This window comes from Olea europaea, chromosome 7 (genome assembly GCF_002742605.1).
Source record: "Olea europaea var. sylvestris chromosome 7, O_europaea_v1, whole genome shotgun sequence".
NCBI lineage: Eukaryota > Viridiplantae > Streptophyta > Magnoliopsida > Lamiales > Oleaceae > Olea > Olea europaea.
This window is the reverse complement of record NC_036243.1, coordinates 17403485-17426648: the sequence shown is the minus strand read 5'-3', so window position 1 is coordinate 17426648 and position 23164 is coordinate 17403485. Positions and strand designations below refer to the sequence as shown.

Here is a 23164-nt window from a genome sequence, read left to right as displayed (position 1 = left end):
TAGATTGGGCCCATTCTCGAAAATTTCTCCCGTTCAGTTTTTCTACTGTGAGTTGGAATGAGGAATTTTCGAGATTATTGGATCCAATGGAGGGGTTGGCCTCTGCTTCAGGACGAGAAGTTTCAGAGGTCATTAATTCTTGGCTGTCGACGGAAATTCAGCCATTGGTGTGCTAGGTTAGGACGACCTAGGCTCTGATACCATGAAGAATAAAGCTTCTTTTTATTCTCAATGAATATTACAAAAACCAATACGACCGATTTATATTACAAAGTATGGAATAAAAAAGGAAGACTCCAATTTGTTAAATAAGGAAATAAATCACCTAACTAATAATCCTATAACAATCCTATCAATCATAATATTCAGTGTCTTTCCATATTTGGTTTTCTACACCTATCCTATATAAAGAAAAGGAAACCTGATTAAATCTCCTAAATAAAGGAAACAAATGGTGACCGTCTCCATTTTTTTTTTGGGCCACGAGGTGAATAAAAGGTCCGTCTTGAATAATCTTGTTGAAGAATGCAAGTTCAATTTCTCAAAGTCAAGAATTTCATTATTATCTGTGTTTCTAATGCTTAGGAAAAATCTTATCTGCAGAAAGCATATGCCACATATGTGAGGGAGAATTATGGTGATGATGTGGCAACATATAACCAACAAAATCTGAAGAAAACTGCTTTAAATGTTAACAGTGGTGATCGCTTATGGTGGTTCCAAGTCTGCACTGAAGTTGCATATTTTCAGGTTGCACCTTCAAATGATAGTATTCGCTCTCCAAGGGTCGATACAAGGTACAATATGCTAATGTTTTCATTCTGTTTTAATTGTTTCCTTGGTTTCATGTAGCATTTCTTTACTAGTTAGTGTTCTTTTTGTAGTTCAAAAAGAACCTTGAATTAAAAGTTCACTACTTATGATTGGCAGATACCATTTAGATCTGTGCAAAAATGTCTTCGGAGAGGGTATTTATCCTGATGTTGATGCAACAAATGTATACTATGGGGGCACGAAAATTGCTGGTACAAATTCCTAAGTATTTCTGGTGTTCTGCCATTTTTCTTTGTTAGTTTTCTTTGATTTTCAGCTGCGTTTCAAAATACATTGATTTTTTCTTAGGCCAGTAGCTTAAATCTGTGAGACTGACAGACAACTTCTTCCTCATCCTTGTAAAGCCCAGATTTCTCTTCCTCATGTTCAACACTTTCTATAGGCTTAAGGGTAAAGTGATCACCATCTTCCTAGGTTGAGGGTGTCAAAACTCATAAGCACGTTCTAGGGCAAAACAACGACATGGAATTTGTAATCTGTGCCCTCTAGGATGACATTTTTGACAAAGTTAGGAACAAATGGATGGGATGTGAAGGAGGAAAGGATATTAACATTACTTGATTTAGAATAAAAGACGAAGTGTTCTAGGAAGAGAAGATTAAGATTCATTATGAAACCTAACAAAGAGTTTAAGGTAAGATTGCCGAGAATTAAGAGGTGGAAAATTTACATGGTAAGAATGGATTTTTTAATTTCTAAGGCTAGCAGGCTTTCTCTATGGACCAATCTCTCATTTTATTCTCACCGTTTATACCATTTATGAATCTAGAGGTGATAGTGAATGAATCTGATGCCTGGAACACCATGAACAAGAAACTTAGAGAAATTTCTTGATTAAAAATATGAGTAAAAAAAATATAAAATAAGTGCTGATTGAATAAAATACTGGTGAGAAATTCAGGCATGATTTAGTTGTTACTTAGTAGGTTAGAAAAAATAGTGAACTTCGTCACATGCATTCAATGTCTATGTTTCTAAGAGGAAAATGATATCACTAGGTTGAGTTGCTTTATAGTGGAGAGTGATGTTGTGGGGACAGGTTATTCCATGGACCGCACCCTGACTAGCCCTCTAATTTGGCAGGTGGGCAAAGAGATGGGAACCAGTGTGGCGCAAGGCACCGAAACTCTGGGTAGGGCACAGGATTAGGTTATCCCCCCCTCTCCCATTTTTATATGAGGGCAGTGCTATCAGTTTTTGAGTTGCTTTCATTAATATAATGAAGAGGAATGCAATGGGCATGGATTGTCTAGAACCACCCCAGCCAGCTCCTAATGGAGTGGGCTATGGAGACAGGATGGTATGCGAGGCTAGAAATCTCTCTCTTTTAATGATGTATGCTATGGACAAATTATATGATCTCATCTGACCTTTCTCAGATATTAAATTTGCTATTGAATTTAGAACCCCAGCTGAATTCTGGTCCACTTGCACACTCGTTATTGTGCCTATATACCCAAGTATCAAGGCTTTGGAAGGGGAATTGGATGAATTAAGCAGGTTCATGGATATTGGGATTGTAATGGGCACTAGGAAGACTTATTGTCATAAGTGTCGGGTGGACTTTGATGAGTGTCTAGTTAGTGGAATAAATTTAGCAATCTTGGATAAGGAGATGACATCGAACTGGTCTCATAGTAAAGAGGTGCTAGCTAAGCCAAGTAGGAAGCCCCAGATGTTGACTAAAGCAGAAGGGTGGAACCTTGGGCTAAGGTAGTGGGTCGAGTATGTTGAATTTGGAGTCGAAGATTCTTGATGCGACCAATGACAATTGCTCCACGTTTGAGGGTGTGGCAGGGATGTCAACGAGCCGAGCTGGCTTGCGAGCAGAAACTTAAGGCTCGATCTCGGCTCGAGTAAAATAAAATAGGCTTTTTTTAGCCCAAGTCGAGCCAGGCTTTTGCTCGGCCAAAAAAAAGGCTCAACCCTAGCTTTCGACTCGGGCCTTAGCGAGCCGAGCCCAAGCCAAGTTGGCTCGATTCTTTTCTTTTATATATATATATATATATATTAGCACTTCTGCCGCTGCCTTAAAATAAGGCAACTGCTAGCTGCCTCTTTTTTTTCCTTCTCTTTAATAAGGCCTGAGCTGGCGAGCCACATGAGGCGACTCGAGCTAAGCCCGGAACCTCAAAATGGGGCTCGGCCTTTTTTCGGCTCTAGCCGACGAGCCCAATTGACATTCCTAGGCTGTGATGGACACAAATCTAGTTGAGGGGTTAGTGTTGGCAATGGAGACCAGAATAGTAGTTGCAGATAGTCTAGCTTTGATAATTGAAAAACAGCAAGGGACGACAGGCTATGCAACAATGGTAGTAAACACACACAATGAGATATTCGAAGCCTACAAATGAGGGGGTCTTTGGTGTGAGTTGATGGCACCGATAAGGGGTATATATACAGTAATGCAGTACAGGTAGGGGAAAATGAGGGACACTACTGTGATCCTCCTTACAATGAGGAGAGAGCAAAGGGTAATGCGCTTGACATTAGATCCCACCGTTGAATTGGGTTCTTAAAAAAATTTTGGACTTCAGGAAGATGGTAGGTGTGTGTAGCGATTTGTATGAAAACAGGCTCTTGCAATTATTCGAGGAACTGGAGGCTAGTAGGGGATTGGGGATGGGTACACCAGGAGCTAAGACAAGAAGAAAGGGTGATCGTGAGCTTAAGCGACTCAAATGCTTGGTGAATTATGACGTCAAAAGAGGCGAGTCAAGGATAGGATTGATGGGGAGGGATGATGGAGTGTTAAGATGATCCCAAAAATGATTAGTTGGAATATGAGGAAGGCTTAATGAAGTGGGGAAAAGGCTGGGTATTTGAAATTTGATAAGGGGATGGAGGGCCGACCTTGTGGGACACTAGAGTTTTTGACATGGAGGAGGTTAATGAAGGGCAATCTTCTCTTTCGCTTTCGTTTAGAAGTATTGGAATGGATTTCGATGGACTCTTATAGGAGTTTGTGGGCCTAATGTTGATGAGAGTAGAGGTGGATTGTGGGATGAGCTGGCTGATATGATGGCTTGGTGGAACCTCCCAACGTGTATTGGAGGAGATTTTAATGTGATTTGGTTTTCTACCGAGAGGTCTAATGGTGGGAGAGTAACAAGGGTTATGGAAGACTTCTCAGATTTTATTATAGAGAACATGTTGGTGGACCTGGATAAAATTTTAATAGGTCATCTAATTGGGATCAACCTATCTTGTTCCGAATAGATCGTTTTTTGGTATGTGGGGAGTGGGAGGCTAAGTACTTAAAGGTAACTCATAGGAGACTGGGGTGTATTTAAATCATTTTCCAATTTCGTTATCTGGGATTGTGAGATGCACTGGAAGGAGGACTTTTAGGTCCGAGAAGATGTGACTAAAATAGAAGGTTTTGTAGAGCATGTACGGATGTGGTGGGCATCGTATGACTTCAGCGGGTCTTCCAGTTACGTGCTGTATCGAAAATTGAAGGTCTTGAAAAGGGATCTAAAAAGGTGGAATGAAGAGGAGGTGGGAGATGTTAATTATCGTAAAAATCAATGCCTGTCACATGTGAAAGGGCTAGACAGATTGGAGGAGAGTGGAGGATTTGTAGGGGATGAGAGGGAGAGATGTGGAGAGTTAAGGGGAGAGTTGGTGGACATGGAGGAGTTTGCTTGACGTCTGAAATCTTAAGTCAAGTGGTTGAAAGAAAGACAAATGCAGTCTTTTTTTCACAGGGTCGCTAATTCTAACAGGCGAAAAAATTCTATCACTATGTTGGAGGTAGATGGGGTTACTTATGAGGTCCACAAGATAACGGGACCCGAATGGTGAGCTTCTATTAAACTATTTATCGAGAGCAGTTTGAATGGAGGCCAGAGTTGGAGGGGTTAGATTTTTCTGCAATTAATGAGAAAGCCGATTGGTTAGAGAGACCATTTGGGGATGATGAAATCAGGGAGGTGGTGTTCATTATGAATGACGACAAGGCCCTAGGATCGGATGGTTTATCTTTTTCATTCTATAAGGTTTGTTTGGAAGTGCTGCGATCAGAAATTGTGAATGTCCTTACTTATTTCTTCCAGTGTGGTAGGTTTTTGAGAAGCTCCAATGCTATATTTATTGTGCGGATTTCTAAGAAATCGGGAACGACGGGTATCAAGGACTTCGTCCCATCAGTTTAGTGAGTGGGGTGTACAAGATTATTGTGAAGATACTGGCCAACAAATTAAAGGAAGTGCCGGGAAAACTGGTGTCTAAATTTCAGAATGCTTTTGTCAAAGGGTGCTAGATATTAGATTTCATACTCATAACAAATGGATGCATCGACTCATGATTACGTCTAGGGGTTCCTGAAATATTATGTAAGCTTGACATTCAGAAGGCTCATGATCACTTAAGCTGTGATTTTCTTTTGTACATGCTCAGGTAATGTGGTTTCGGGGATAAGTGGTGCTAATGTATCTCTACAGTTTCTTTCTCAGTTATGGTGAACGGAACTCTTGAGTGTTAATTTCGGAGTAGCAGAGGATTGAGACAACGGGATCCTTTGTTTCCATTGCTGTTTGTTATTGTGATGGAGGCTTTCAGTAGGATGCTTGAGAAGGTTGTGGCGGAGGGTTTGTTAAGTGGCTTTATGATTGATCAGGCGCAGGTATCTCATTTGCCGTTTGATGATGATACGTTGATTTTCTATGATACAAATGTTGGCAATTCAAGAACTTGCGTTGTTTGCTTTTGTACTTTGAGGTTATATCCGGATTGAAGATAAAATTGGGAAAATCTGAGGTTATCATAGTGGGAAAGGTCGAGAATGTGGAGGAGTTGGCTGCTATATTGGGTCACGCAGCTGCTTATGTGATATCTGGGTTTCCTTTAGGAGCACGGTTCAAAAGTATTCATATTTGGAATAGTATAGTAGAGATAAGGCTAGTGGGGTGGAAGCGCATGTACCTCTCAAATGAAGGCTATCTAACTCTCAATAAATCCACTTTGTCGAATTTTCCTACTTATTTTTTGTCTTTGTTTTATATTCTTGTAGCAGTGGCAAAAAGATTAGAGAGGATTCAACGGAAGTTTCTCTCGAGAGGAGTAGGGGAGGAAAGGAAATTACATTTGGTTAATTGGGGTGCAGTTTGCTCTCCCATAAAGGGGGATTTCAGATTGAGGAGCCTTGTATTGTTTAATATTGAGTAAGTGGTTGTAGCGATTCGTTGTGAAGATGGAGAGTTTGGAGAGAAATTATAGCAGTATAAAATATGGTGTTATTGAGGGGGATGGTGTTCAGTCGAGGCCAGTGGCTCTTACTGGTGAGTTTGTGGCGGTATATTCGACGAGGGTGGAGCAATTTCAGGATAGATTGAACTTTTGTGGTTGGGAAGGTAATACTATTAGTTTTTGGGATAATTTTTGGTGTGGAGAGCAACCACTTAGGGTGGGTTTCCCCCCTTGTATCGTATTGCTTTGGTGCCGTCTACTACGGTGAGTGGGTCTTAGATATATATAACGGAAGTCTTAGTTGGAACATTGTTTTTTGGGCGCGGTTTGTAGGATGGGAAAATAGATGATTATGCGCTGCTATCAAAAGTTTTATATGAATTGCACATCAGGGTAAGAGATGGGGAATTGTAGCCGGTGGAGGTTGACCCAGGATGGTATCTTCTCAGTCTGCACTTTTTTTAGATCCTCATTGGAATTTGTGGAGAGCTCATTCTTTTAGAAGATGGTATAGAAATATTAATTGCGTCCAAGGGTGGCTTTTTTACTATGGACGGTTGTCAAATGATAGATATTAACGATGGATAATCTTCGAACAAGGGATTTCTATGTTATAAAGTGGTGTATATGTGTAGAAGGAATGGGGAGATGATTGATCACTTATTCCTTCATTGTGATGCTGCTCGTTTGTTGTGAAATGATATTCTGGTATCTCGACACATGGATTGGGTATTGTCACGAAGTATGGAAGATATGTTGAAAGTATGGAGGATAAAATTTTGCAATAAGGATAGCAAGCTTGTATGTGACCTTATAGTGGGTTGCATCGTGTAGTATGAGTGGAGAGAAAGAAATCGCTGCTGTTTTGATGATCAAACACGGACAACAGAGCATGTTAGAGAATTTTTTTTTGATATTGTATACTTGGTTTCATGCTGCCATTACTAGGCATATAGATGGATTGCCCAATTTCATGTTGTTCCTTTTTTAAATAAATTGACAATAAACTTCCTATGCATTATCCATTGATTAATAAAATATTTGATTATCTTTCAAAAAAAATATTTTGTAGCATTTCTTTCCTGAAAATTTAGGATTTTTTAGTACTTTGTATATTTGTAAATCTTTATATTAATTTCTTGAGGCTTTAACCTTTTCCAAAAAGATAGACGGTAAAAAAATCTCACAAAAGTTCATGTTATTTGTGTTTAGTATTTTACTCATTATGATAATTACAAGAATCAGACTCAATTTGCTAAAAGCAGTTGAATATATGCTGACTCAAAGTTCACAGGATAGAGGAAAATTGCTTATTTTCTTGGGTGCAGTTGGTTCAATTCATTCGTTTGGCTGAGATTTTCCCACAACATATTCGACTTTCTAGGTTCTTAGTTTGATGACTTCTCATTTTATTATTCTTTTTTCTCCCTCATAAATCTGTGCCCCAATACAGGTTAGCAGTCAAATTTTATGTGCATTAGAGCTTAGGCTTTTATGCTGCATACAAATAGGATTAAAAATAGAGTTTTATCTGTGTCCCTTGTACATGCCTCTCGGCTTGGAATGCTGCATTTGAGAAAAAAAATGCAGCTCAAATTTTATGTCTATTGCATGTAGTAGTGGATCAATCATACAATTTGTAAGACTCTTAATTGCTTCGTGTATGTTTGGATTTTGCTGAAATTATCATGAACTCACAAATGGTGCTTGCTTTTGAATACGAATTGGCAGGTTCAAAAATAATCTTCACTAATGGGTCACAAGATCCTTGGCGCCATGCATCGAAACAAACGTCGTCGCCAGACAGTAAGTCTTTGACTAACAATTACGAAATAATTTTGCATGACTAGTCAGACCTCTAATAATCAATATTCAGTAAGCTAAAAAATAAAAATAAATAAAAAAATAAAAAAATTGCATTACTGATAATTAGTGACAAAAAAATTCACTTTCTGGAATTAATTTTTATAACGCAAATTTTTCATCTATTTGATTATCTTATTGGAACGTTACGCGTTCATATTAAAAGGTATTATGTGATATAAAGAAGTCAAGGTCAATACTAAGTTTATATGAAAATTGAAGTGTACCATCTATATTTACTGTATTTAGAAATTTTCTTCTTGTGTTTTGACTGTAGATGTCATGTTCAATGACTATTTTCTCTTCTGTTGTTTTTATGTGTGAATAAAGGTGATAAATATGATTAATTTTCTTCATCGTAGAAATCTGTAACTTGAAGTTCAAAGCTGAAACTATCACAGAAAAAAAGAAATAAATAAGCATTCTGCTTAAAAGGTCTACTTTCAGGCACTAGACTCCTGCACAAGATAAACCATTGACCTATTTAACACCGACTTTATAAAGAATATATTGAGAGAATAATTGATCCAACTCCAGTAGAAATATTGCCTTCTTGGAGGCATATCTTGTTTACCGAAACTTCATTTTCAATGTCTCAGTGCCTTCATATCTCATCTCATGTCATAACTGTGGCCACGGAACTGATATGCGAGGCTGCCCTCAATCTCCTTTAGTCCCCGAAGGTACGTATATCTCAAGGTCGCAACGCTTACAAACTACATAATTGAAGTGGCCATATGACTGCCATGATCTTTAATAATATATTTGGTGGCCTGTGTTTTGCAGTGCTCAAAAATAAGTTAAACTTACATTTTAGGCTAGTTTCTCAAACATATTTTGAAAGTTGCTTTTCTAACTGGCAAAACTTACTTTTACAGAAAGTAACTTCTAGGAAAGTTGAATTTTTTTTTTCTTTTATTTCAGTACCTTCTAGCAATTTTTTGCATGTTTTTACACAGTTCACAATTTTCAATTTGTAAGTGCCATGCTTTGTATTAAGGTTGTGGGTAGTACTAAATCTGAAAATCACTGATATTTAGTACATAATTTTTCTGCAGTACTTACTGTGATACTTCCTCAAAGATCGTTTTATGTTTGCTTCATATTTCACATGACTTGTTTTAAAAGCTTCTTGACGCTAACACGTTTGACCGGAAGTACTGATCATAATTTAAGCTTGTCAAACATAATTTTTATCCACACAATTGTAGAATTTACAACTTAAAACTCACTTACTATCCACACATTCCGTAGGGCTCATAGCTTAAAAAGCACTACCACACAAGCACTAATGAGATCTTTAATGAGGTTCTGTTGTTTCCACATCCCAGGTGATGCCAAAAAATGCAGTTCCCCTGATGCGGTTCGTAAAGTAAGGCAGAAGATCACAGATAACATTGACTTGTGGCTGTCACTGTGCCTGGTTTCAGGTAGAAGTTCAATGTAACACAGTTAACATGCACAGTCCCAAGGGATAGCATCCACGCGAAGGCTGTCTACATAAACTGTATCTTGAGTGCATGTTTGGTAGATTGTGTTAGATAGGACTGGAGAAAGTGTTATTAAAAATAAAGAATAAATTTGAATTTGTGTGTAATATTATTTTATTGAAGAATGTGATTGAAAAAAAAAATGTATTTTGAAAAAAAAAAAAAGGAAATGAAACATGACCTAAAATTTAAATATAACAATTATTTTGTTCAAAATGAACATATATAATTCTGTTATACATTAAAGTATTTACCAAATGATATTGTGGCCGAGTTGTGCATAATTCAAAGGAAAAATAATCTTTACATCATTTGAAAAATAATTCATAATAATTCAAGTCATATTTTTAGATACCGATTTTTGCAATTTCATTCTCATCTACATGCCCAAAAAATCACTATAACGAAGGAGGAAATATTCATTTGGCTAAAACTTAACATATGTTATTCCGTTCAATTAAATTTTGAAATTCAGCAAGTGCCACAATGGTTTAGCTCTCCATAATTTTAAAGAGAGATGGTAGGTTCGAATCCTCTCCATATTTCATTTATTATGGTAAAAAGGGTAGAAATAAAAATATTGCATTAAAAATTGGTTGGGAAGAGATTCAAACTTCGGACTTTCAATGTGAATTGGCAACCTCCAGCCAATTGAGCAACAATAGATGAATGGAAATGAAATGAATTACTAGTTATATAAATTAAAAAGTTTATCTATTGTCGACAACAAAAATAGTTCTCGGCGGATCCAGCTAGGACGTCGCCAACCCCTAGATCCGCCCCTAGAGGGCTAAGTTTTCCTTATCCCTCGTTTCTAGTATGCTGATATCAAGGAGAACAAAGACATTGGGGGTGACCTATTCCGCTACTTGATTTTCCTTTCCACTTCTACCATGACGTTTCCAAATGTTACTTATTTTCCTTTTTCATGTTATAATTGTTGTTGGGTAAATCGACTTGCCTTGTAGGGAAATTCTCTCTTTCGTACTTATGAAGGCAATGGTATCGTCGGGGGAAAATTTTGACGACTCCCTCCTGACTCCTGAGTATGTGGTAGAAATAAAAATATTGCATTAATAATTGGTTGGGAAGAGATTCAAACTCCGGACTTTCAATGTGAATTGGCAACCTCCAGCCAATTGAGCAACAATAGATGGATGGAAATGAAATGAATTACCAGTTATATAAGTTAAAAATTTTATCTATTGACGACAACAAAAATGGTTCTTGGCGGATCCAGCTAGGACGTTGCCAACCCCTAGATCCGCCCCTAGAGGGCTAAGTTTTCCTAATCCCTCGTTTCTAGTATGCTGATATCAAGGAGAACAAAGACATTGGGGGTGACCTATTCCGCTACTTGATTTTCCTTTCCACTTCTACCATGACGTTTCCAAATGTTACTTATTTTCCTTTTTCATGTTATAATTGTTGTGGGGTAAATCGACTTGCCTTGTTGGGAAATTCTCTCTTTCGTACTTATGAAGGCAATGGTATCGTCGGGGGAAAATTTTGACGACTCCCTCCTGACTCCTGAGTATGTATGTATTCCATCCCACTTCAACACCAAGCTGGTATTGAGTAGCTGCCATGCCTTCTTGAGGTTGTGAAGAGCAAGTGATATGAGAACGATATGTGCAATTAATTAGGAGATTAGTTCATTGCACAAGTTAAAGAGTATCCTCCACTTCATGTTGCCCATAATATGAAGGGCCGCAGGAGGGTTTCTTCATTGAAGAAGCCCGAGGGTGTGTTCGCCAACTTGTTTGGTGTGGCCTTTCCCTTCTCCTGGTTTGAGGCAAAATATAAAAGAGAGAACGAACCCAAGGAGTTTGCGTAGTTCAGAACTTGGCTTACGTCCATGGATAGAGTCAAGAAGCACACGCTAGAAAAAGGGTGACTTACAATCTCCAAAATACATGCTAAGAGGCCATTAAGCATTCTAAGATACTATAAAGTAGGAGTTCCTATCCATATAGAACAAAGAGATTTGCTTCTAATTTCCATAAAAGGAGGGAGTCAAACCAATTCTACGATAGGAGTATTAAGTTGGGCAAGTCGCGAGCCGAATGAGGCTCGTCAAACAGAAAAAATCTTGTGCAAGACACTTATTGGCTCACAAGCCGGACGGGCTAGTTTTTTGACTCGTAATTGATGAGTAAAATGCAATTTTAAATTGAACATAGCACCGTTTTGGGATTAGTGTGAATTTAGAAGGTATTTTTAGGGTTAAACATTTGGGTTAAAAGAAGCTAGCCATCGAGGTTAAGAGAGACCGATAAAATAGATCTATTTAGCTCCACTAGAGTTATAATCTCAGTCTATATTGTGTTAAGTGATAGACTAAATGAATTTAGCCCTTGTTTGTTTGCCTCTTTTGTTTTTTTTTTTTTTTTTTTTTTTTTCTCTCTCTCTATTTTAGAAGAAATTGGACTATTAATGGGCTCCCCCAAACCTTTTTTTTTTAACTGGCCAATCAGAATGTTTACAAATTTGAGGCTTCCAACAATCAAAAATTGCATTGTTATGTCATATGTGCTAAAAATGGAAAACAAACATAGGCTTAATTCTACTTATCATTTAATACTAAACTGAAGTTATAATCAAGTATGACTAAAAAGCATTACTCTAAAATAAATCTACCTATCATTTTTTTAATATCTTCATGTACAAGAAAACCAAATTTCAAGAAATTGTAAAATTGGAGGGCAAATTAGACCGTCTTGATTTAATTAGCCGAGAAAGCTTTAGAAGGAAGATATAGGTCAATTTCTTTCTTCGGGATGATTATTAGCTGTGTATAAAATGTCTTGACTCATGTCTTCGTCAAACATTACAGTCTATACAATGTATAAATCTTAATAATCTATGCAATAATGTTTTGTTAGAATTAAATAAATTATAGCAAAATAATTATTACAACGTAATTGTTTATTATCGATTTCTCATCAAAGACAAGTTTGTGTACTTGTTAAAACTATATTTTCCCATTGATCATGATAATATAAACCCTAACGATAAAATTGAAATTTAATCATCTGAATTTTCGCAAAGTTTTGTCCAACAAGCACTAAAGTTTTATGTTAGTCACTGAATTGTATTTATTTTAGCCTGTATTTCACTCAACTTAGTCCTTGTTTGATGATCATTATTTAGGAAAAATAGAGTTTTGAATAGTGATTTTTAGAAGAATGTGTAGTTAAAAAGTATGAATTTTTTTTTTTTTTAGTTTGCATAGAAAATTTTTATTGTGTGAATATGTGACTAAAATGGATAAGAAAAAATAAATAAATGTAAAATAATGGGACACGGTGCATAAACAATTTTCTTATTTCGGGAATAAACGGGAATAAACGCCGCGACTCGTATGCCGTTGAAATTTTTGATTCTTTGACAACACAATTCGTCAATTCCAGCAAGCAGCCTTTAAATTCCTCACGTTCCCCTAGGAATCAGCAAAATTGCCATTACGCAATTACCATATCTCTTTTTCTCCGTCTATCTATAACCAAATTGTTGACAATAATATCCTAGAGAATCGATCTAATCATTATTGCAAGATTAGAGCAATCGCATTTCATAATCAAATCAACAGCCTCCAAAGCACATATTTTCTGCCAGAATCTGTTATTTTTTGTTTCTGGGTTCAATTTCTCAATTCGATTCGAAGAGTTCTTTGAAAGATCATAATTTTCGAATGGCCGCATATGCGGCAACTTGGCGCTTGGCACAATTAAGAACTTGGTCCTGCAGAACCCACTTGTTTGGTGCGAACAGGTTCGAAGCCAGACCCATTTCGGAGCTAGCCAAATCTAATGGCAAACGCCTCTTTCTGGTCGACACATTAGCCCTTGTAAGCAGTTTCTTGCATTTACCTTGTAACAGTGAAATAGGGATTTGATTGGTTCAGGATTTGAATTACATTGGATTGATATAAATTATATTTGAATACTTGTTACCAAAGGTGAGGAGATTAGAGGCACAAGGAGTGCCATCAAAGCAAGCGGAGGCTATTACGTCCGCGATGACTGAAGTGCTCAATGATAGCTTAGAAAACGTGTCTTATTCCTTTGTTTCTAAAGGCGAGATGCAAAAGGTAAGTTCCTCATCCCTGCGGTTACTCCTTTCCTATTTAGCTCATCCTCCCGAAATTTTAATCTAAGTCAAAGTTAACTATTGAATTTAACAATATATTTCATGGACCACAACTTATTCAACCGCACATTTCATCAACTTTTATCAAAATTTAATAAATTTTATTTTAATCCCCACCTAGGGCTTAGTTTCCCTGTTTTTGCTTGTTATTATTATTATTATTTTCCTGGTTCTATGTTTTGATATTTAGCCCATGATTGGTGGGGATTACAATTAAGATTTTAATCCAAGTTAAAGTCAATAATTAATTTTAAGCACATATTTCTTGGGACTCACAACTATTCCTCCATACATTTCATCAATTTTTATCAAAATCCACTAAAAATCTTATATCAATCCCCATCAAAGAGGGGTATAGTACTGAATATAGGATGTGCATATTTTGTTAATTGGCTTGTTTGTGTTTTGTTTTCTTTCTTTCAGAATGAGATGACTCAGGAAGCCAATTTGTCCAAATTCAAATCTGAAGTTAAAAGCTCTCAGGTAGCCCACATAATTCTCAAGCTTTATTCAGGGAATATTTCAGCCATCGTGCCTCTACTAGCGGCACTTTCGGATTTGTTTTCCAATTGGTTGAAGGAGTTGATTTCATGACAAAATATATCCTGCATGCCTAATTTTCTTTGTTAAACATTGTCATAGTCTTATTTGCTTGCATGCGTGAAAAGGTGTTGATGAATATGCTTTAGATTACTGAAGCAAGAGGATTGTTTTACTAAAGGCCTTCAATTCAAATTGATTAAAGCCAGTTGAAGAGAATTATGAGGTCTCTTAATGTTTAGGAATATCACAGTTGTTCTAGAGGTAACCTTACCTACAATGCACTTGATCAAGATTTGACCTGCACGATAACAAATATTAGATCCTATTTTATTATAATTTTCATTCAGATGAAACTAAAATGCTAGGGTATTCTTGATCTCATGAAATTCCGCTTTTGTTTTGTCATTCCACAATGCGGTTTCTTCAAAATCTTAAATTATATGGCCTGCATACAAGGTGTTGCATGTCTGTCGCTCTTTGAATTCTGACTCCAAAATAGTCCAATACAAGAACAACAGAGGCCTGCCATTTATTTCATACTTGAATCTAAAGCAAGTGGGAAGCCTTTTAATGTTGTCATGTCATTAAATGTAAACCCCCCCCCCCCCCCCCCCCCGGCAAAAAAAATAATAATAATAATAATAAAAAAAAATCTAAATATAGTATCGATTTTCCTTTCTAATTGATCTATTGGATCAATATTAGACATTTGTCAAGATCCAAAGTTTTCACCTGATTTAAGATTGTTATAACCATTGATAATCTGGCTACTGTAACTGATGTCTCGTGCCAAAACAACTTTACATTGGTTGTGATTTGTGGTTTTTTATCCTCCTGTGACATATGGATGCGTTGAAAGGACATGCTAATCTGGAGATGTCCCTTAGTAACAGAGGGATTAGACGATCTTTGTATTTTAAGTTGGTTCATGCAGAGGTTAAAAAGGTCCTTATAGACTCTTATACTTGCAACCTAGTTTGTAGCATAGCAAGGAGGGAGTTCCGTACATGTAGTTTAGGGTTATCTTGGAGCCATGAGATATTAGACTATTTAAAAAAAGGGAAGCTTCAAAACATTTTAGTGGGCTTGCAATTCACATAATCCTTACCTATATTTTTCTCAAGATTATCATGCATGTTAAATCGATTCAAAGAAATCTTCATGTGTATTCAATTCTTTCACTGATCAGTTCTCTGTTTATTTGGACTGGGAATTCTATGTGATCTTTGCAGGCTAGGGAATGCTTACGTAATCTGTTTGTGTTGGAAAATTACTTGGATCCTATGAGTTGTTCCTAAACATATGAGAGGAGCTTTGTCCTCTTCAATTGTTTAATTCTACAATTTCAAAATGATTGATGTGGAATAATTGTAGGACAAAACTTTTACACCTTTTATCTATGGTTTACCTGTATTATCTATTCCATGGCCCCTATTGTCAAGAGAAATATAAAGAAAAAAAAAATATAGGCAATGTGGAGGTTATATGTGATCTCTGGATACTTGTGGATTGAAGATTTGATGAGCATAATAGCCCAGGAAGTACAACGTAATTCACCAGGATTAAATCTAATAAACATGCTTAACATGTTATATACTTGTACATATGAAACAATCAAACTCTTAGATAAGTAACTCTAATGGGTAACACACTACAAACTTCAAACTCTTCATCCTGTCATTCTTCAGCATTTATTCTTCAAGTTTGATAAAGAAGCAGCATCACGAAACTTTTATGTTATCTTATACGGTTGGAAAACCTGCTACAAGACTGTCATTGTTGTGATATGTTGTGATAGAGGAACCTTCGAAACCTTATTGGAGAAGTGATTTCTGTCTGATTCATGTATGATGAAGAGAGACTTTATTTAGGTTTTTTTGTAAAGGTGGGGTGATTATGTCTTCGAACTTGAGGTTGCTACATTTTTCTACAATAGTTATGATGCAGTGAAAATTCTAATTTATTGTTGGGGCTTGTTACCTTGTTGACAACCACTTTTGTTGGTTGTCAGTAGATTATGTGGAACGTGTATATCCAAAAAGTGAAGTAAATAATTAGTGCATGTTTTGACATTTTGTTGAATGAAGAGTTGAAGTGAAAACTTGTACTTAGTGGGTTGAATGAAATTGACAAGTGTTACAGGAGTTCTATGTGATAGGAAGATTCATTGGGGGTCAAAAGGCAAGTTCTACAAAATAGTGATTGGACCGGCAAGATGTGCATAAGATAAATATATCAGAAATGTGAATGGTATGGTGGATGGGCAGTCATACCATAATGGATAACTGGATAAGCTAGAAAATGAAAAGACATGCTAGCAAGTGGACATGTCGCCAATTGAGAATAAATTAGGGGAAGGACGATTTAGGCAGTTGATTATGTTTTGAATCGACGTAAAGAGGCTTCTCTTACATAAGAGTTATGCTATTTCGGTAGAGATAGAGAGGGGTAGACCAAAATTAACGTGTCGTTGTACTTGTTGAAGATCTAATTGCTTTAGATCTATCCAGATCCAGCAATGAACATAGCAGTATGGTGCAAATGGATTCATTTAATTAATCTTAAATTTATGAGGAATGAGGCTCTGTTTGTTGTTGCAAATGATGGAAGTGGTAATTTGATAAAATGGATGGTTACAATATCCTGGAAATTTTCCATTGTTTTTGCAGGAATTATTTCCTGTGGGAATGTATTCCCCCAGCTTCCCACCTACAAAAAGCAAGATAAGGGAAAAATGATTAATTTTCTCTCTTCCTCTCTCTTCAAATTTACCTACATCAATCTTTGATGATAAAATGCTATATGAAGCTTTTAACAATTTTTGATAAACTCATTAGGTAAAATGAATTTCTGAAATAAGTTCAGAAAATGTCCTTTCCTTCCAAAATTATTCTTGGTTCTTTCACTTCGCATAATTATTTAGATGATTGGAAAGTTGTTTGGTTTGCATAGTTTCCCAATTTCATCTCGTGAATTTGTATTGAGGCATAACTTCATATATGGGACATATATCTGTGACTTTATTATTAGTTAAGGGCATTTTAGGAAAGAACAACAGAGAAGAATCTTTTTGAAAGGGAATGGAGTTATTCTATTTGGGATGGAGAGCGTGTAATATTTGTCTGGAAAGAGACAATGGTATTTTCAATAAGATGGCAAGGAAGAATAATAAACTTTGTGTTTTTAAGATTCTAACTGCAGTTTTTAGAAAACTATCAGAACCAGAAATTATAGTGCTGTTTGATTGATGAAAACTGAAGAAAAATTACAATACTGGAACTGAAACTATAGCCATTCGAGAGGGCTATAACTTTCCTAAAGGTCTCCCTTCTCTCTACATAAAAGCCTGCCTCCTACCTTTATTTATAGCTATTTCCTAACTAATTCCCTCCTACACTGGTCCTTGTAACAGAATTCTGTTGATGCACATTCTTCTCAATTCTTCCTTGCTCTTCTAGAATTGGAGACCTATCACATTGTTTAACAATGGCTTAATAATATGTGGTTGTCCTGACATTCATTGGAAGTTTGTTGTTTGTTTTTGTTCTATGTGATAGTGGAATATTTTGTTCAGTTAGGAACTTAAATATAATAACCCTCACTTTTGAGAATTCTTAACTTCTGGAAGACACTTATCCATGAAGCACAGGCCCTTCTGGAAGAAGCTATTTAGGAACAAATAGATTGGTTTCGACTTTAGGAATAAGCATGACATTAAGGACTTGCTCTTTTTATCTTAATACTAATCGAGGATTTGACCTTGCAAAAGTTTAGAAAATCTATCTTATCCTTCAGACATTGAACACAATTGATTCCTTTTTTTTTTTTAATACCTGACTATTCTACTGCGTACTCTCTAATATTGGATGTGCCCATTATTCTTTATGGCTTCCTTGATCGACATTTTATGAACATGTGAGCTTGTGCAAAAATTCAGTAATTGAAACATTTAATTCCTCATGTTAGGAGCTCTAATTGGTTAACGAAATAAATTTGATAGTAGTAAGAAGAATGGAGAGGATAAACATATTTTGTAGCTCATTTTGTTGACATCGCTTTTCAAGAAACATATAATTTCTATATGGAAAACCATCTAATTTATGCTCAGTTTATTTCTTTTGAGCACTCAAACTCCAGAGGAACACTTGTCATTGATTCATTTGTTATATGTATGGTTCCTAATGCAGGATCACCATTTTTCTCTGTTACAACACGAGACTGAAAAACTCAAGAGCGATATAGAAAAAATGCGCAGTGAGTTGAGGTCTGTATGTATACCGTGTGAACTGCATATGATACCATTTTTTTGATCGTATTTGTTTGTTTTGAACATCAAACGATAATCATTTTCATACAGATATGAAATGGACAAAGTCACAGCTGGGCAGCGTTTGGATCTTAATCTTGAAAGGGGGTAAGTTGTCCCAATAACCAGAACTATAGACATAATGGAGAAGATCATATATTTTGTACACTTTTATTGCCGTATGGATACTTTTAGGTTGTTTATGTGTATTTTCGCCTATGCAGGAGAATTCGGGACGAGTTGTCCAATCAAAATCAAGAAACTACTAACCTGACTAACAAACTCGACCGAGTGAGTATATCTAGCTGCTGAAAAATAATAGTTCGTTCCACTTGGTGTATTTTTGACCTTATCACTTCAAAATTTATTTTTTCTCAGGAAATTCATGCATTGCGGGCTCAGTTGGAAGCTGCAAAATATGACGTGATAAAATACTGCATAGGTACCCTTGCCTCTGTATCTGCTGTTGGTCTAGCTGTGATCCGAATCCTGATGTAAGTTTGCACTACAAAGTAATTCCAATTTTTGGAGGAATTATATTGATTATCATGTTCAAACTTCCTTAGATATTAATGGAAAAGAAGAAAGGTAGAACTTCCTTCTACATAGTAACATTCAAAGCAACATTGTAATGTCTTGATCTTTCATTCCGTCATAGTAGTAGCCGTAGGTGTATTCTTTTTTGAACTTTGTGGTTGGCTTGTAATCAAGTACTTGATTAATGCTGATGGCTAAATCCTGATATTTTAAGTAAATTCAAGGATTTTTCTAGTTAAGATGTTCTTCTCATTAGGGTTTTGCTTTCCAAGGGTCAATAAGCTTGTAACACCACAATGGTTGCAATATCAATCTAGGTGGCACCAATTAGAAATAATGATAATATGTAATCCTTTTACATCGGTGCTAAGTACTAGTAAGGCTGAATAATTTTATTCTTTATTATACTTTCATTTAAAATTACTTAGTTCCACCTACTGATATCTGGGTTGCTATATATGGGGAAACTAGGAAGTGCCCATTTATTTCGAGTGATGCTATTTATCCTTGTACATAGTCACGGGTATGGTAGCAAAGTCACTATCAATTAGGCGCGTGATAATAATAAGAATGTTATTTAACTCCAATGTTTATAGAATCAGTAGTTGTTATCTAGATTAGTCTTTGACACATAACATTACCCTAATGATAAATAGTAACATTTGTTTATTTCTCTTGCTAATGTTTTTATGCCCTTTATTTATGTTTTCACCATAAAAGGTAAATAAAAACTACATTAATAAATTAGTTTGGCCATATTTAGTGTGGTCTAGTCTTGAGTTAATTGTTTCAATAATCATCCAACTTATACCATAGTCACGATTTATTCACTAAACTTCAAAATGCTTCACATTGCTCACTGAACTGTCTATTTGCACTCCATCGATCACCCTCAAAAATTCGTTATCTTATTTGCTAACGTGGCTAATGGAAATATGATGTGTCAAGTTATAGCCATTAAAAAATTACAAATTAGCCAATAATTGTTTTATCTCTCACCCAACTTAAACTAGGTTGCAGTTTACTGATCAAATTTCAAAATGCTTCCCAATGGTTTCTCATCTTTGAGATATTGCACTAAATATATTATTCGCCATAGTTTGTTCACTTCATTGCTAATTTATTGTACTGAAATTTCACATGTTAGTACAATCATTAAAAAATAATAATAATAATAACAACTCAACCAAGTCACCAACACACAAAAATTACCATATGTAAAGCATGACTTACACGTCACAATAAACTTCTTTAAAATTCAATAAAACATCCCAATTTCAACCCTAAAAAACCTAGTGATAAGTGCACTATGTTACACTTATTTAGTCCTTTAAATTAGAGTAGTTATTTAATATTTTAATGAATTATGGCTAAATTCTATATATATTGTGTTCGTTAGATAAAAATCGATGAAATTGGAGACAATAAACGAGAAAATGGGAAATATAGATTAAGTATAATCGAAATACAAAACTATGATTGAAGAGCACATATGACCAGTTGGATGCAATCAGAAATGAATTTCCAATCAAACAAGTTAAGATTCGAATTTTTAGCTTTAGATTGAAACCTTTTTTTTTTTTTTTTTTTTTAAAAAAAAAACTTTTTTTTTTTTTTTTCAAACAATAAACGTTCAAATTGGAAAAGTGATATTTTCTAAGACTCATTGGGGAAGCTTTATTGGGTTTTAAAATTTTTTTATAGGGGGCATGGAAGTCATGTTTCACATATGATGATTCTAATAAGTTGATAGTTTTGTTGAGTTGTATTTTTTTTAACATTTGTAACTAACTACGTGGAATTCCTATGTGAACATTAGCATCGAAGGGAATGAAATATGTGGATGATTGATGGAATCTAAATCTCAAAGATGAGTGACCATTGGGAAGTATTTTGAAATTTGATGAGTAAGCTGTGACCTAATGTAAGTTGGATGAGTGATAAAACAATCATTTGGCTGATTTGTAATTTTTTTAACTGCCGTAACTTGACATATCAGATTTTCGTTAGCCACGTCAACAAATAAGATGACGGATTTTTGAGGGTAATGGATGGGGAACAAACGGACAAAGTTCAGTGAGCATTGTGAAGCACTTTGAAGTTTAGTAAGTAAACCGTGACCATGGTATAAGTTGGGTGATTATTGAAACAATTAACTCTCCAGTCTTTGATGTTCCCCTTATTTTATTTGGTGTATTAAAATGCCGCAAAAAAGTGTAATAAAAAGTTCTATCTACTATTAGAAAATGCATCAATAAGCAAGATAAATTTTTTACTGGGAAAGTGATGTATTGGCAGAGATACCTCTAACTTTTCATTTGACGAATTACTCAAATGGTCATTAAATTTTGCAAAAAGTTTTCACGGGGCCAATGAACTTTAAAAATCATCCAATTCATTACTGAATTTTGCAAATGGTTTTTATGAGGTCACCAAACTTAAAAAATCACCTAATTCATCATTAAACTTTGCAAAAGATTTGCACGAGATCACTAAATTTAGTGATCCAGTGGAAATCTTTTACAAAGTCCAGTGATGAATGGGGGTGATTTTAAAAATTCAGTGATCCCATAGAAATATTTTGCAAAGATCAGTGATGAATTTGATGATTTTTAAAGTTCAGCGACCCCGTGAAAATCTTTTATAGAGTACAGTAATCATTTGAATAATTCACTCAATGTGTGTATTTGATCCTTTTGATGGTTTCCATTAGCCATTTAGGACTGGCTGTAAAAGTCAAACTTTTGATATAAAGAAATTTAGTTAAATGATAAAATAAAATATGTAAAAGACAAAAGTGAACTCATCCTATTAATCAATCCACCATGAAAGCATCTCCTATGTAATTGTAAATTGTTTAAAAACAGTCATATAAGATACACCGTGTTCAATACGGATACTCAGCTAACCAATGTGGCAAAGTAAAAGTGATTTTTTCTCCAGTTACATGTTAACTCGGCATGTATTTCATACATAAATATAAATGAGATTTTATTATTATTTTAAGAAAATAAAAGACACATGAATAGCAACTAAGCATGGGGCATGGTTTGGGTTGAGTTGGGTTGGGCTGATTTTGAGTCCAACCCGAAATCGATACTGACTTGATCGGTTTGAATAAATTTCAACCTAAATTGACCCAATCCAGTGGTTGAAATCGGTTAATCGGTTTGAAATTTGTGTGAGTACATAATTTTATATATATAATGTAAATGGTAAAAAATCAATTTTTCCAAAATTGTCATATATATAAATCCAATATTTACCAACAAACAATTACCTTGAAATGAAAGTAAGGCCATAATCTAAATTTGAAGTATACATCAAACACATCTTGCTTGCTTGTTTTCTTTTCTTTAGACATTTAGAGTTTTGGTAGAACAATATAGACGATATACAAATTAGTTGAGGTGAAATTATATTTGTGCTTTTATTATTTTGTTTTTTTTAATATTTAAAAAGATGAATTTTAAAATTAAGAAAAGAAGAAGAGTATTTGCGAGTTGGATCGGTTAATTAATGGGTTGGCTGCTTAAACCGTAACCAATCCAACCCGACTTGACTTTTTAATTGTTGAAATTAAATGAATCAAACCATTTGCTAAGCCCAAAAAAAAACATGTTTTTTTAAAGAAATAACTCTTCGACACTCATTGATAATCACGGTCGGTTCTGGCGGGCCTCAAGGTATGAGGGGGCCTCAAAAAATTTTGGAAGCCAAAAAATAATTATTATTTATGAAATTTTCTTACATTAGATATTTCATCGTAGTGCAAATAAAGTAGAAACTGTCTCCCAACCAATAATGTCTTTTAATTTATTGTTGCTTTTGAATTATTTATTTTTTAAATATAAGATAATTTGGATAATAAATATTAGTCACCACTTCTATACCTCACTAGTTTCCAAAAAAACCTCTATACTGGATTTATTGAACACGAAAATTAAAGCTTGTGACAAAGCTAATAGAGTAGTTGGACAAAGAACCTATCCTTTTTCACTTAAAATGTTTGATTCGATCATGTTTTATGTTAATAAGTTTGTAAAAAAATTATATGTAGTATAGTGCCTTGATAATGACTCCTTCAAGAATCAAGATAATGTGACATGGAAGATTTTTTAGAGTCCCATCTAAATTTAGAAAGTTTGTATGCATGCTAGAAATATCTATATTTCATATGAAAATTTACATGTCATTTGTTATTACATCTAAGAATATCTATTGTAATAAACTATATATTATTCGTATC

The 23164-nt window shown here is 35.2% G+C and overlaps 2 protein-coding genes across 3 annotated transcripts in view; both read left to right on the top strand.

Annotated features, from left to right (window-relative positions):
• Nucleotides 1–9520, top strand: part of LOC111397216 (probable serine protease EDA2) — a 24605-nt gene extending 15085 nt beyond the window's left edge. For both annotated transcript variants that reach the window (XM_023024008.1, XM_023024007.1), the window contains 5 exons: nt 604–797; nt 931–1025; nt 7756–7830; nt 8487–8570; nt 9219–9520. In XM_023024008.1, coding sequence (XP_022879776.1) covers nt 604–797; nt 931–1025; nt 7756–7830; nt 8487–8570; nt 9219–9334 — 564 coding nt within the window. In that variant the 3' untranslated portion in view covers nt 9335–9520. The remainder of the gene's footprint in view (nt 1–603; nt 798–930; nt 1026–7755; nt 7831–8486; nt 8571–9218) is intronic.
• Nucleotides 9521–12712: 3192 nt separating this feature from the next.
• Nucleotides 12713–19154, top strand: LOC111397215 (protein FMP32, mitochondrial-like). Its single transcript, XM_023024006.1, has 7 exons — nt 12713–13227; nt 13339–13470; nt 13953–14012; nt 18260–18336; nt 18430–18486; nt 18603–18669; nt 18757–19154. The coding sequence occupies exons 1-7, from the start codon at nt 13072–13074 to the stop codon at nt 18874–18876; spliced, it is 669 nt and encodes a 222-aa protein (XP_022879774.1). The 5' UTR covers nt 12713–13071; the 3' UTR covers nt 18877–19154.
• Nucleotides 19155–23164: the final 4010 nt, after the last annotated feature.